The following is a 15,197-nucleotide window of genomic DNA, read 5'->3' on the forward strand; positions in this document are numbered from 1 at the left end:
ACTTTATTGTTTAACACAGGCCCTTTCGCCAGAATATGACAATAGAATAGAAATAATTTTGTTTTACTATAGTACGGCACTTTGTATGCGGACGTTTCACTGGCGTCTGATAGTCGCTTTCAGTCCAAAAATGACAGAAGCGTAGTTTTGTTGTTGGTCGCTGCAATGGAACGACCAATTGACTTTCACTTCTTGGCAATATACGTTCTTTGGCGCCGGTATGAAATGCACCGGACATTCCATTAACTACAATGTAAACTCATCCGCGGAAACAGTAAATGCTTAGAGAAAGTGCTGTGGGGATGTAGTTTAAAGAATGATGAGACACACACCGGGCGGGAAGGGAGGTGGAAAGGTCCAACAAACACAGGGCTTTCATCCAGAAGAACGCTGTTCATGTCCCGTACGTTATGTTTCACTTTACAATCAGCTGTTCGTCCGTGTCCCGTGTTCACAATGTTCAGTGTCATTTTCACTGTACAAACGTGGTAGATTTAAGCCCAACCATGTCGTTTTTTCTTAAACCTAACTAAGTAGTTTTGTTGCCTAAACCTAAGCCAATGTTTTTGTTCAATTTACAACGTTAACCACGAGTTAGGATGAGAATGTGTAGCTACTTCCGTCCCCCCTTTGCTCGGACGACACCCATCTTCAAACTCAACTTTCGTTTTGATCTCAACTACACACCTGTAAAGTTTCATGACTGCATCTTGCACGGTTGTGATGCTACGCTGTGACAAAATCTATCCACAGACAGACAGAAATATAAACACCTAGCGTGGAGTACTAGTAACCTCCTCTGTGGTAGTTCCTGCTACAGCTGGTGTCTGCAGGACCACATTTTACCATGATGACAAACACACCAACTCACAAGGTGAAAACAATACCAGCATCGCTGTCGCAGCTGGTAAATATTAAGCAGATTAATTGATGATGAAAGTCGTTGTTAGTTGGAGCTTTACTTCAAATGCTGTTATTATCTGTCAGTTGTTCATGGTACTGTACGGGTCAATATAACCAAAGTATAGCACATATAGTACGGTCTTTATAGTGCATATATTAGTGTATATGTACAGGTTATATAGCATCACATTTACTTAAGTAAACACATATATATAAAGTATATACTGTATTGTATTCCCCTAATGTGTCTCTCATTTTGCAATGAATTCTAAAGAGCACTTTGTGCTTTAATTATATATTTTTTTACCCTTTTACACAGAAAAATAGAGGCGACAACAATACCGCGAACTGCTGGATTATATGGAGAGAGCACATGAGCAGTTCTGGGAACACATCAGCTGCTGTATTTAATAAAATGGACGAGGACACAATTATCTGCTGGGCCTTGGCGGGCGAGCGGTGGCTGTCTTTCATTTTACGGACACTTTAGGAAGTTTTTTTGCATTTTGCACATTGATTTAAACTGATAGGTGTAAAATAAAGCTCTTATTTTCCACAAACACGGACCATAACAACATGGGAAGTCACTTAGGAAACGGTTGCATTGACTGTTTATTACCACAGCGCCAGGTCAGACCGGGCCCCAGAGAAAATGAGGGGAAATGGCAAGGTCAGCTGTATCATGTTGGGACTATGGGAAAGGTTGGGAGTATCAGGTTATTCAGTTATGATAAATACATGTTTTTAGCAGAGTTGTGACAAAGAAAATTGCGGTTGGACCACCAACTCTCACAGCTGTTTCTTTACATAAACTTTAGCAGCTGTTTCTAGACGAGCTGAATAATAATAAATCATTACCAAAGACAGAGAAATTAAAGTGTTTCTGACACGAAATGCCTTCAGGTGAATTGCGGCCTAGGGCGTACCAGTTAGAACCTATTTATGGCATCTGTCTAAAGGCAATTGCTTCTGTTTCCAGACACATCAATCACTAAAGAACAAACAAAGATAACTTTTCCTCTCTTTCTAAACACTCCTCATTGTTCACAAGTGTGTTTTACATACATGATAAAAAGGTCAGGCCTCTCTACCATTAATCACTGACTGCATATGGCTACTGTCAAAAATGGTAATAATAGTTTTGACATATCATTAACATGTCAAAAACCTTGAGATTCAATTTCAGAGGTAGAACAATTTACTACCAACTGTCGTCCAGAGTTTGAGTTCATAACCTGTAACACAGACTTGACGCTAAACAAGCTTGTAGTTATGACTACAATGCAACGTCACATACTTTATGTAGTGCACTACACATGGAGTAACACGTAGAGTAATCCACTGTAAATCCCAGATCTATCCTTTTACAACACCATATTGCAACTGCATCAGATATTCCTAATTTTATAGTCCAAGTTTGGCACTCTGACTTTACGATTTATGCCGTTCTTTTGCACAACAAGCACTAAAATAGTATGATAAGATTACTGTATTCCTGTGGCATAATGTGCTGAGATTTTAAGCAGATCAGTTAAATTTTTTTGTTCTTACACGTGAATAACGAAACCTGTGTTAAGACTTTTGCAGACATTGTTTAGAAGTCTTGCAGTGTCTGTTAATACTGTAGGAATATGGCTGGACTTTTGCACAGCTGGATTTGGAGGAGAATGAGTGTAAAAAAAGTGTAAATGTGCATGTAAATTATCAACTCACATGAGTCATGCAACAGCAAAACATGACAAAGCAGGTATTTTTCCATCATTATATTGAGGATTGTCAATAGAGATGCACCGATACTGATCTCAGTGCGATACTGACTCAAATAGCTGGATTGGGTATCGGTGACAATGTGCTGATCTGATATTGGATACCATTATTTGAATAAATAACAATTAAGTACATTCATATCTATGTATTTATTTGTTACATTTTGTTTTACAAAGTTAGGAAAGCTTGTTTAAGTCAAGCCTAATGTTGTCTTACACATAAAATAATGCTCCCAGTCACTTACACACAGTGAGGCAGACAGCTTATTAATTAGACACTGGTAACAGATCGGTAGTCGGTATCAGTCGATACCCAAAGCCCAGGTATTGGTATTGGGACTGAAAAAGTCAGATTGGTGCATCCCTAATTGTCAGTGTGATAACATGCACTCTAATTACAATGTGTAAACAATAATTATTTATTTATTGTATGTGTTTAGAACAGATTAAGTTAGACCACTTGAGAAATACAATAACTTTTCTGTGGCTACAAGTCAAATACATTCATAACACATGGTCCAGTTTTGTTTTTTACATTATTAAAATGTATATATGTTAGCTTTGTTGTGTTAAATTTTGGCAAAATTAATTGCTTTCTTTTCTATCAAGCTATAATAACATCACAAAATAAATGCTATACCTTTTGTGTTTTTTCTACCTTATTTTCCGACTTAAATCTTGGACATTGCAGATGTTTGGATGCACCGAGTAGAAGAGCACAATGTTCTCCTTTTATAGATGAAATTAGATACTGACATGCACTGTAATCCATAGCTGGTCGATGTCTTTCAAGGCAGTCATTTGAAGAGTTTGAACTTGCGCATCAGCGGCTGGACAGTCTCTTTGGGACATGGCTTCAGAGCCAAGCAGGTGGGGATGTTCTCTGGTTGTTCGATCCAGAGCTTGTGGGCCACGCCAGCCTGTGTTAGACTCTCTGATAGACCGGAAAGGGCGGCCTCGTCTGGAGCCTGGACAAACACAAATACAACAAAGATTATTTAACATTCAAGACTGAACCACAGATCCCCCATTACTTCACATTTCATTCCAGTACTCCATGTGAAGAAATGCATCTTTGTTGTCCTGTTCAAACCACATATGGTGTTTGACATTAAAACCTCTGAGTGCAATAGTAAATCTACTAATTTAGTAAATATTGAGTTGCATCATAGTGAAATTCAGCTATGTACATTACATTTTGATTGTAATTATGATTATATCAACCTTAAATAAGAATCCCATCTCATTATTATTATTTTGTATTGTTTAGTTGCTCTAACATTAGTTAGTCTACTGACATAAATCTTGAATGAAGAAAAATCATACAACAAAATACCAAACTCCATTGGAAATTCTGTTATTTAATAATTTCTTTGCTCATCAGCACACATGTATACCAGCTAGAAAGCAAATCAATAGCTTATTATATTGTTAAAGAGACACTTTTAAATTTTAAATTTTCCAACTTTTTTTTCAGACATTTTTCAGACATTTTTTCAAACTTTTTTCAGATTCTTTTTTTCCAGCATTTTTCAAATTTTTTTTTTTTTTTTTTTACCTTTTTCAGACATTTTTAGACTTTTCTTGTCCAACATTTTTCAAACTTTTTTTCAGACTTTTTTTTCAACATTTTTCAAACTTTTTTTTAGACATTTTTTTCACATGAAAAAGTTTTATAGCCTTTAATTTAATTTATTACTATTTACATGAATAATTTTACATATTTGATTTGTTCTTGTTCTGTATGCACCTTGTCCTTTTACTTGAATGCAATGATCTATGAGCCATGTTGTTTGTAAATTTGAATTTGTTATATAAAATTAAAAAAATAAATAAAAAAAAGATAGCCAAGTTAGCTAAACAAAGTGAAAAATAACACTAAAATTAAATTTAAAATCTGCAATAAAAAAAATAAAAATAAATTAAGTAAACAATTTCTGTTCCTGCTTCAATGATCCACTCTCTCAAAATAGAATCAAATAATAAAGATAAATCTGCAATTAAAAAAAAGGAAATTAAATAAACAATTTCTCAAATTAGAATAAAATAATAAAGATAAATCTGCAATTAAAAAATAATAATAGGAAATTCTTCCATGATCTATTCTCCCAAAATAAAATAAAATAATAAAGATACATCTGAAATTAAAAAAATATATAAATACAATTAGGACATAAAAAGTTATATTACGAAATTTTTAAATTTTGTGTTGCCGAATAATACAACTAACCAGGAAAACTTGCAATTAGTTATTATATATGCATGATAAACGATATTACCGCCGTATTGACTAAAGTGACATATATTTGAATGGAGTCTGGTGTGAGCTCACTCACCCCCAGCACCACTTTGTGCATGTTGTCCAGCTCGGCCAGGTAGCGCTGAGTGTCTGGGTCTCCGTAGTGGAGGTGGATGGCGGCGGTAGCAGCGTGACAGGCCTGAGTGATGACGGCTCCGAGCGGCCAGGACAGCTGGTGGACCAGATCCGACCGGACCACCACATACTGGACCAGCCGGCTGGCAGCAGGAGACCCGGCTCCTGTAGCAGCCATGGTTTGTTTCTCCAGTCAGTAGAGGAAACGGGTTGTTTATCTTCCGGGTCAGCCCAGATGTGTAGTTCATTATTAAATGATATTAGAACTGTTACTGCACTCTGCTGGTTACTATTAAAACCGCATGGTAAAAACATACTACTTGTTCTACCAGCAAAGACACAGTCTGTACTCTTAATTCCAAGGAAAATTATAATAATTAATAATAATAATATTTTTAACATTATTATATTATGTTAAAGCGTTTAGTAAATAATATAAACAATTTCTCAAATTAGAATAAAATAATAAAGATAAATCTGCAATAAAAAAATAATAGGAAATTCTTCCATGATTTACTTTCCCAAAGTTAAATAAAATATTCAAGATAAATCTGCAATAACAAAAAAAATAATAGGAAATTCTTCCATGATTTACTTTCCCAAAATAAAATAAAATATTCAAAATAAATCTGCAATAAAAAAAATAACAGGAAATTCTTCCATGATTTACTTTCCCAAAATAAAATAAAATGTTCAAGATAAATCTGCAATTAAAAAATATAAATACAATTAGGACATAAAAAAGCCCATTACTTTTTTAAATGTTATATTACGAGTTTTTTTCTCGTAAACTTATGACTTTATTCTCAAAATATTACAACTTTTTTTCTCCTAAATTTATGACTTTATTCTCAAAATCTCAGATTTTCTTTTCCTCAATGTGGCCCTAATACTCCGTCGTATAATATAGACAGGTGTATAGTAATAGTAAAATGTATAAACTGTAATGTATGTATTTTTGTCATTAATGAACTTCCATAATCTTGCATCTTGGGACAATAAATGAAATGTAAACCACGGATTCACTCAAATAACTGACAAACAAACACAAGTAAATGTCACAATAATTATTTATTAAGCATACACATTATAATATAAATATAAAATATGCTATTTTTGTTTTTAAAATTGGTGAGACATCATTATATCTGTGTTGAGACAGACAACCATACAAACAGGTTTTAATATTCTACCAAAATCTGCTATGCAGCTGTAACAAACTTGCCATGATGGTGCCGTCCTAAAATCAGAGCCTGTATTCATGGAGCATATCAGAGAAGTGTAACTGATCTAGGATCAGGTTCCATGTAAATGTCACCATAAATGAGGAGGCAAACTGGCCTTAGATCAGCGCTCCTAGTCTAAGATGCTGTATGCAGTGGGCCCACGTACAGAGAGAGCACAATAACCTACTGTATATTTCTTTATATATATTTATATTTCTTACTGTAGTCCAATGATGGCAATTAGCAGCATGATAATGCACCACTCATATTTTTTTCTAGTTCCAAGAAACTGCAAAATAAGTTAGGAAGTAAAGAAATGAAATAAACATCAAACATACTGATGATCATTGTCACTGTACTAAGAGAGAAACTCGTCCACAGTGAAACAATCAGAGAGAATCAAACAATCAAATCAGATCAGAGTGATGACATTTGACAGTCAGGATTCAGGGTTCAATTCAGTTTCACCTCAGTCAACGACAGGAAGTGGATGATCATTACAATGTTTACCGAATGAATGACATCGAGTCATGAATTACAGCTTCGGTTGACTGAATTTAAAGTGAATTGATCCCCCAAACCAATCAATGACGATAAAGAACAAATAGTTTTTTCTCTTTTTTTCTGTGTTTTTTTTTTCTCTTTAAGTTTGGTTGACATGCTGAATCCTTGTGTTTGCAGGTTTGTTGTGGTCAATCAAAAGGAGAAGTATTGAGCGAACCACTCTTGGCGCTGGGCGTCCGGGGAGTCGATGGTGGAGTCCTTCGTTTCAGGAGGGCTTCAGGACGAGGAGCGCAAAATAATAATAATAATAAATAAAAATCACCACAACAAAAATAAAGACAGAAAAAGACAAGTCAGGAAAGAAGCCAGAGGTTGTTTCAGCAGTATTACACCTCACTGAATGCTGTATTTTGACAATAAACTTACTAAAATTACAAAAAGCAGATCATTTTTTTTCCATTAACACACAGTCAATTGTTCTATTACTGGACCTCTTAAAGTGTAACATCCACTGAATTCATGTGAATCGAACACATAATTGAACTGCTTTACTGTATTGATTTAGCCTTGCACATGGTACCGAAATACAACCAGCAGATAATACTAATCATGTTGAATTTGCACATCGGTTTATACCTCATTTAATCTGTATTTTAAACCTAAAATCATAACTTGCACACTTTGCTAATGCATAAAGAATATTGTTGTTATTATGTGTTTATATTGTATATTTTCTAAGTTAATTGTAGTAGTCTGGTATATTTATAGTGTATCTTAATATTTTCTCTCTTTATCTATACTGTATGAAAGTGTAATTTCACTTTTCCCTCCACCAGGTGGCAGCAAAGTCATTCTTAAGATCCATTGAGCCACAGCAGAGAAACGTGTGTTGTGTCCTAATTCCATAGTAATTGTACACAGTATGCACTTATATTAAATGTCATAATAAACTGTTTTTTAGTAATCAATCAGCCGATTTATTTGGAATAATGCTGAGGTTTGGTTTCTGAATATTTACAAACCAAACAATCAATCGATTAATGGAGAAAATAGTCAGACAATGGGGAATAGTTATTTGCACTGTTTAATTATTGCACTATAGATATGAGCCCAATGTGAGTCAGAGTCATAAGAGTGACTATTCTGATCATAGGTTTCACTTTCTCCACGGTTACCTCCTCAACTGTAGTTGACAACTATTGAATCCTGGTCTTAATCATCTCTAACAACCAAAATCTTTTCAAATGGAGGTCCCTGAAGCAAAATCGTATCAAATGGGGTTCTGTGACCTAATGTGCATCAATTTAGAGCTCCTTGACACGAGAACCACTGGGCTAAATGAGACTACTAAACGTTGTCATGCCGACTCGTCCGCCTTTACAGCCTTGTTGTTTTGTACTCGCGTTCATGCGACCGCGGTGAAGTTTGTTTATAGCCTAACGTTAGCTTTTTACTTCTGGAGATTACATTTACCCTTCAATAATCATAAAGTACTGTTCATTTGTGAAGATTATTTTACAGAACAAAACGTGTAAGTATCATAAATGTTTGTTTTCCACAGAGCTTATTTTCTGCAATAATCCAAAACCCAATGAAAAAAATCCCGTTGACTTTTTGGCGAGGGAACCAGTGCGATACTAACTTCCTCTCTATGGGCCTGTAACGGTGTTTTAGCATGACAAATAAACTCTGTGTGTCCTTGTGATACAGAATGACTGCATAAACCTCAACCAAACCTCATAAACTATTCAAAGTATTTTGTTTTTTACAGGAAAATGTCGATCATTACGACGAGATGAAGCTGTAGCTACTTCCTGACTCGCGTCCTCTTAGGGGAGGAAACATGCTGTTCCCTAAAGTTTGAACTAATTAGTCAAGGAGTGTTTGCATCTATCAAAACAAACACCTATTGGAGCTGCTTTCTTAATTGGCTTCTTCTTAAACAAACAGTCCCATAACCCCAGGGTAATATTTAAATTATGGGAGAGGGGTGTCATTTTGTTGTTGTTGTTGTTTTCTAAGCTTGGAGGAGTCAATTAGTTCCCAAAAGGCTGCCCTTGTATTTGTGCAGCATGATAAATCGTGTTTATACTGTGCACGGTCACAACTCAGACTCATCCCCCATATTAAACAAACACTTGTAGCGTTTTATTCACTATAAAGTGAAATCTCCCTCCATGATTATCTCTGCCTGCTGACCTTTCTGTCTTTGAATGCCAACGGCTTGTTATCAGAGACAACAGGAAGTGGTCAAATCAGACTGTCTGGGCAAGATAAGATTAACTTTATTGATCCGTGAGGGGAAGTTGGGTCGTGACAAAATGTACCTTATCTACCGTGTTTGGGCATAAAGTTGTAGTAAAGAAAAAGAATATTCATCTAGGAAATAAGATTTTTGGATATCATTTTAGGTAGCTTATGTACAGAAACTGAAGATTATAATGATGGGCAATGAGAAGAAAAAGAGGGGAATGAAAATGTGAGCAGAGATGTTTTGATGTTGAGTTGAGGGACACAGGGAAGGACATGTGATGGAGAGGAAAAGAGATTAGCAGAGGATGAGATGATGAATCAGAGGAAGAAGATAAGAGAGATGAAGAATCAGAGGAGAGGAGGTAATGATGATGTGACTTTTCTTTAAGCTTGTGAGGCAGCTAGAAACCCTGCAGGTCTGTATCTTCATTTAAAGGTACCATATCATGCTCATTTTCAGTTTCATACTTGTATTTTGGGTTTCTACTAGAACATGTTTACATGCTTTAATGTTCTAAAAACACATTATTTTTCTCATCCTGTCTGTCTGAATATTACTGTATTCACCCTCTGTCTGCCAAATCTGAATGATTTTTTGAATCACATGTTTTCTGATCTTGGCAGCCCACAAACAACTGACTGGGTTGTCTTAGTTGACAGTTTGTGGGTTGGTAGGAACTCCAGATACCCAAATGTATGAGCACAAGCACTGAAAAAGTGAGTTTTTCATGATACGTCCCCATTAAAAGCAAATGTTCAGACCATTAGCTCAAGACAAAATTTCCCTGCGGGATAATAAAGTATAATCTTATCTTATTTTATTACAAATGTTTGTCTGGCCCAACAGTCCCATCAGGATCAGTAAAGGAACTATTTGTTTTTTTACATTGTATAACACAAGTACTTTATTTTTGTGCAGATTTGACCATTCCTCTAAAAAAAAAAAAAGAAAAGTATTATTACCACATTATTGGCAATCAATTTTGCATTAAAGTCCAACTGAAATTAAATTACACATTTTTTTCCTGCTACAGCATTCATATCTGCTCTGAAAATCACATGTCCTGTGTTCTCCTTTGAGAAAAAAGTCTGAAACCAAAAGCGAGAAACTTGTACGAGTATTTTTTGGTTCCACGATGACGCCCCCTAGTTTTGCATTCATTTGATAGAATACTGTTCTGGCATCTGTTTATGTAGATGGACACCTTGTTTCCGTAAAGCACTAACGTCAGCGTCCTGTCACAGGTCAACCTGTTCTCACTCCCAACTCATCAAAAACCGCCAGTTGGTCAGTGCCCCTCGGCATGCGACGCACCAGGCGTTCAACTAACTCCAATGTAAACCAACCCGTGGCGTTACTCGGCGGTCAGAGCAAGTGATGTAGTATTAAGAGCGTGCAAGTCCACTTAGGGCGGGTGGGGGTCGTTAGTCAGTGAAGTTAACGTCAACCACGACGTTTCCCAATCCTAACTAAGGGATTGTGCTGCCTAAGGCCCCGATCAGACAGAGATGCGTGGCTACAGGCGCAGCCGCTTCAAAAACGCCGGTTGGCAAAAGGCGTTGAGCAATCACAATCACATCTTGTCCTGCAGCTTATCTTGTTGAACAATCCACCAAACAAATATTCATCAGGGAAAACGTCACCGCTAACGTCAGTGTGCTGGCTAGATGTCTGATTAGCTGCTCAGCTGCAGCACATTAAACAGCAGGTAAACGTACCAGCAACATGTTGGCTAAGTTTGTTTACAAGTTTGTCTCTCGTTCCCTACGGTGTAACACCGGCACTCTGCTGTCAATCAAACACAGACACGCCCCTCCAGCCAGCTGAGACCAGAAAAAGCATTTCTGATATTCCCCCAAACATCTTTTTTCTTCCTTTTAATAATAAAAAAAACTATTAACAACACATTTGGAAAACCCGTTGACACAACGTTTGACTAAATGTGATTTCAGTTGGACTTTAAAGCTGCAACAAGTTCTCATTACCTGACTAATTCTATTGGCTATCTTTCACTTAACATAGTGAATACATACATAGAGTTTACATGGAGCGCAAAACAAACCCTCTACAGGTGATATTAATAGTAGCGCAGATGACCGAGAGGAATATCTACAAAAAGCCCAGTGTGTTCCTTTAAAGCTGCAACTTTGGTCTGATTCCCTGAAGCATACATGTGTTTAAAACTAATGTTTCTGGCTGCATTTTCAGTAAATAATAGAAATATTTTCTCGCTATATTATCCACGCTGTAGTCTGTAGGGACCATGTTCCTATAAACCACACTGACCACAATATAAGGGATATTCACAGTGTTTAAACAGCCTAGATATCCTCTATCCTCTAAACATCTAGCTATAATCATGTTTTCATTACGCCTAATAGACCGAGTGTCGGTCACACACTACGCAAGTAAGTACATAATGTACACAGTGTACTACATGGAAGTGTACTAACAGGAGTATCCGATTTGAGACACCCACCTCAGCTATTTAGTATTCAGAACACAACTGAAATATTTCTCTTTGGGTTCATGTTAAAAGTCCACTTAGATGGTTTGTTGTCTAATAAAAGTCCTCTTTACGATATAAATACATAAAGGAGCCGATGATTTAAAGGGGTCAGATTTACAAATTGCTGCTGAGTAAGTAGTCGGGGCGGAGGGATCAGTCTAACTGCAAATGTTTGTCAAGAACAAAGAGTGTGCAGGGCGAGGAGAGACGAATCATTTAATAGAGTCTGAAAACATTTCAAAGCAGATCTATAATATCTGACCTCATACTGTCATTGCTGGGCTCTGGTGTGTGTGTGTGTGTGTGTGTGTGTGTGTGTGTGTGTGTGTGTGTGTGTGTGTGTGTGTTGCTGGTGCTCCTGCCTTCCCATAATAACTGGTTTGTCCTAAAGCTTTTGCAAAGCAGCCACCACATCTCATTCTTTTACATTAACGGCAGCTAAAAACATGCAGCGAGATAGATTCAAAATAACCAAAACATGCTCACGCTCACACACGCTCACACATGCTGTAAAAAACAGCGCCGAAACACACACATTTCTTGGCATGCAACACACAAACTGCATGTATTCATGTGAGAAGCATGTTACATAATTCATCATCGTATTAGTTCACAGCCATCGTCAAGGAAACAAGAGAAGCATTTATTGGACCGTAGAGTTGAGAAGTAGAAGCTCAGTTTTTCAAAATAAAACACCACCACACACAGAGGGGACAGTCCATGATAGCAAAAGACAATATCTACTTCATTATAAAACTCACGTAGCAAAATTGTACAAAATCCCGCTTGGAGTTGAGGAGGAAAAAGTGCAGCGTGTGCAACATGCTGAAATTTAGATGAAGATGAGACGATGAAGAATCACAATATTACACAATGCACAACAAAAAAGCCACAAGAGCAAGTTTTATAACTTCCTGAACAGAAGAGGGAAACCTGTCGGCATGCACACGGTTAACATGTTCAGACTGACGGACACGTGGGAAGGACGTAAAAATAAAAAAAAAACACATGCCCCTTTTGCATTCCAAGGCCATTCTTTGAAGCTTCAGTCGGGACTCTTGTGTTTCTGTCCTGAGTATAATGATCATTTCTAAATGTTATTAAAAGACCTGTGATGCTGCTGATGTCATTCACCAGTCTGCTTTAATCGCAATCGTCCAATCATAGCTTAGAAAATGTAAACAGGAAGTGGAGTAATACTCCATATATTAAGAGTTTGGAAGCTGGTTTCTTTTTTTAACCCTTTTCAAAACCAAAAGAACAAAAAGTGTAAAACGCATTAAATAGTGTATTTAAGTGCTTAATATCTACAGTAGTATCCCAGCGTTGCTTCCAAGGCAGCCTGGCTTCCTACGTTCCTCTACAACAAAACTGCATTGTCAATTATGTTTCGAGGAAAACATTTTTTTCTCCCAGATTACGTTTGTTTTAGGCGAATCCAAAATATGTTTCTAATCATAGTCCGTGGAAGTCCATGTAGGAAGGAGTTTGGGGTGGACGGTTGGGTCAACACAGGACTTTCACCCAGGAGACAGCTGTTCATGTCCCGTGTGAAACCAAAAATCACCGTTGACTTATTATATCCATAATTTAAATAACGTAACATGCTTATATTAAGCCAAACCATGATGATTTTTACTAAACCTTAAGTAGTTTTGTTGCATTTTTTTGTTTTGTTTTGTATCTATTTACAATGTTTACCACATATTTAAAACTGTTTAAAACGGCAACCATAATCCAGAAGAATATAAGTTTCCCTCAAAACGTAATTGAGAATGCAGTTTAGTTGTATGGTAACATTATTTTGTAGCAGGCAGGGTTGTACAAGCCCAAGGCATTTCATACTACATTATTTTGTGGAGTTACATAAAAATAACCCCGTTCACGACTAGCACATCCACTGTGTAGTATTTCCCTGCTGACCCTGGATGCTACTATATCAGTGTTTTAGCATGATACAATGTATGTAACCATTTAGTGCATATTTAAGACGCCTTCACAGGTTTTGTTTTAAAACGATTCAGCTGGAAACACTGAAAAGTCAGCCGGAGTTCGGAGCAGGTTAGATTAGTTAGCTCGCTGATAAACTCTGTTAACGACAGTTGTCATTTAAGCCGGCAAAATGAAAGCTGCGTTTGTCTACCGCTGGCTGAAATCTATCAATGAAATCATTGTAAGCTGCATATGTACTGTGCAAGAGCAGAAAGCTTGACAGGCGTAGCAACAGTAACTTAAGGAGCTGTGCGATCAGCGAATGGTCAACACATTAAGAGTGTTTGAAAGCTTCTATTTGACACTCTGCAGCTCGTGATGACAATGATTTCATGCTCCTTATGGTTTATGAAAAGGCCAGACACGGCAGGAAAGGGATGAAAATGTAAAACACCAGTTATTGTTCCACTGTTTCACAGAAACTTCTGGTGGGTAAATTTTGAGGCTTTTGTGAGAGAACACAAAGCCTAAAAATACACTTTCTACATTCAAGGTTTTGACTGAGTCAACTCATTAAAAGTGCTCTTTAACCAGCAGGATTTTTCCAATTAACCTGAGCCCTGTGATTGGATGATTGATGCGTGGATTGACCAGCTGCTGCCCGTTCGGGGCGGAAAAGGTCTCACCTCATGAATTTCTTGGGTTCGGTGGGAGGGGTCGGCGGGGGAAGAGGTTTGTTGGAGTTGAGTTCAAGGTGGTGGAGGGGGGAGTTGGGGAGGGGCTCTAGGCGGCTGGGCTGGGCTGGGGGCGGGGGTGGCGGCAGTGGGGGCTGCCCACTTCCTGAACCCGCCACGCCCACGCCCATACCCGCTGCCTCCAGAGCCCTGACATTAGGAGAGCTGCTGAATCTGCTGGCTGCTGTTTTCTCATTCTTTTTCTTTTGCTACACAGACAAAAAAAAGAAAAGGAGGGGGCACGGGGGTCAAAAAACGGAGCAAAAGGGAAAGAAAATAATAAGAAAAGATAAGAAGAAATGGGGTGTAAAAAAGGGGGAAATGGAGTAGAGGGGAGAGCCCTGGAGGTCGTAAACAGTCCATCCAGTGAGAGACAGGAAAAGAGCAGCGTGCTAACTCGATCCTATTTAACTGTTGATCGAAGCAGAGTGAATGGATCAATCTGAAGACTGGCATCACTCAGTCTTTAAAGCAGCAGTCGCTCTGAGCAGAATGAAGGTTTCAGATGAGGAAGAGATGTGTCAAAAGCAGGAAACATCTCGCACTAACAAAATGGCTTGGAAAGCAAAGGAGAGCTGGAGAAAAAGTCAGGAAGAACAATCGAGTCGGGTGGAAAACACACAACACATATATACAAATATGTGGAGAGGGGGGGGAATACATATAACATGAACAAAAATACTGGAAGTTATAGAACCCGAGAGATGGTGTCAACAGTTATATACTGATCATGCAGTGGGGACCACTCAGCTCAGACACACTGTGAGGAATGAGATATTGTGTTTTCCAGGAGCACTGGGAGCTTTAAAGACCCTGAAAACATATTTTTCTCAAACAGCTTCTTATCATGAGCAACGGGATCCTGCATGAACACACAGTTTTCATCAAGAAATTCACTGAATTTCCATTTCCCTTCAACAAACATAGTGTTATATTTTGGCAGTGCATTCAATCTTAGATCACGTTTTTGCACCTTAAATGCTGTAAAGAAATGA

The 15,197-nt window shown here is 37.5% G+C and overlaps 2 protein-coding genes across 10 annotated transcripts in view; both read right to left on the reverse strand.

The window, feature by feature from the left end:
- Window positions 1-2,800: 2,800 nt before the first annotated feature.
- ptrhd1 (peptidyl-tRNA hydrolase domain containing 1) lies at window positions 2,801-5,267 on the reverse strand. Its single transcript, XM_074615762.1, has 2 exons — window positions 5,006-5,267; window positions 2,801-3,637 (listed from the first exon to the last, which is right to left on the reverse strand). Exons 1-2 carry the CDS (start codon window positions 5,219-5,221, stop codon window positions 3,467-3,469), a joined length of 387 nt encoding a protein of 128 aa, XP_074471863.1. The 5' UTR covers window positions 5,222-5,267; the 3' UTR covers window positions 2,801-3,466.
- An 834-nt stretch (window positions 5,268-6,101) lies between these two features.
- Window positions 6,102-15,197, reverse strand: part of fam184ab (family with sequence similarity 184 member Ab) — a 179,289-nt gene continuing 170,193 nt past the window's right edge. For 6 of the 9 annotated variants that reach the window (XM_074614722.1, XM_074614727.1, XM_074614725.1 and 3 more), the window contains 2 exons: window positions 14,155-14,411; window positions 6,102-7,047 (listed from right to left, as the gene is read on the reverse strand). In XM_074614722.1, coding sequence (XP_074470823.1) covers window positions 6,966-7,047; window positions 14,155-14,411 — 339 coding nt within the window. In that variant the 3' untranslated portion in view covers window positions 6,102-6,965. Of the gene's footprint in view, window positions 7,048-12,297; window positions 12,362-14,154; window positions 14,412-15,197 lie in introns of all 9 variants that reach the window. The other 3 variants (XM_074614731.1, XM_074614730.1, XM_074614724.1) reach the window with 2 other exon arrangements.

This window comes from Sebastes fasciatus, chromosome 18, assembly GCF_043250625.1.
Source record: "Sebastes fasciatus isolate fSebFas1 chromosome 18, fSebFas1.pri, whole genome shotgun sequence".
In the NCBI taxonomy this organism is placed as follows: Eukaryota; Metazoa; Chordata; class Actinopteri; order Perciformes; family Sebastidae; genus Sebastes; species Sebastes fasciatus.

Excerpts from the sequence above, each read along its gene's own strand:
- ptrhd1 (XM_074615762.1), bottom strand. The coding sequence starts at position 5,221 with ATGGCTGCTACAGGAGCCGGGTCTCCTGCTGCCAGCCGGCTGGTCCAG. Across the intron at positions 3,638-5,005 it reads TGCACAAAGTGGTGCTGGGG|GCTCCAGACGAGGCCGCCCT; the intron begins GTGAGTGAGCTC and ends GTGTTTGTCCAG.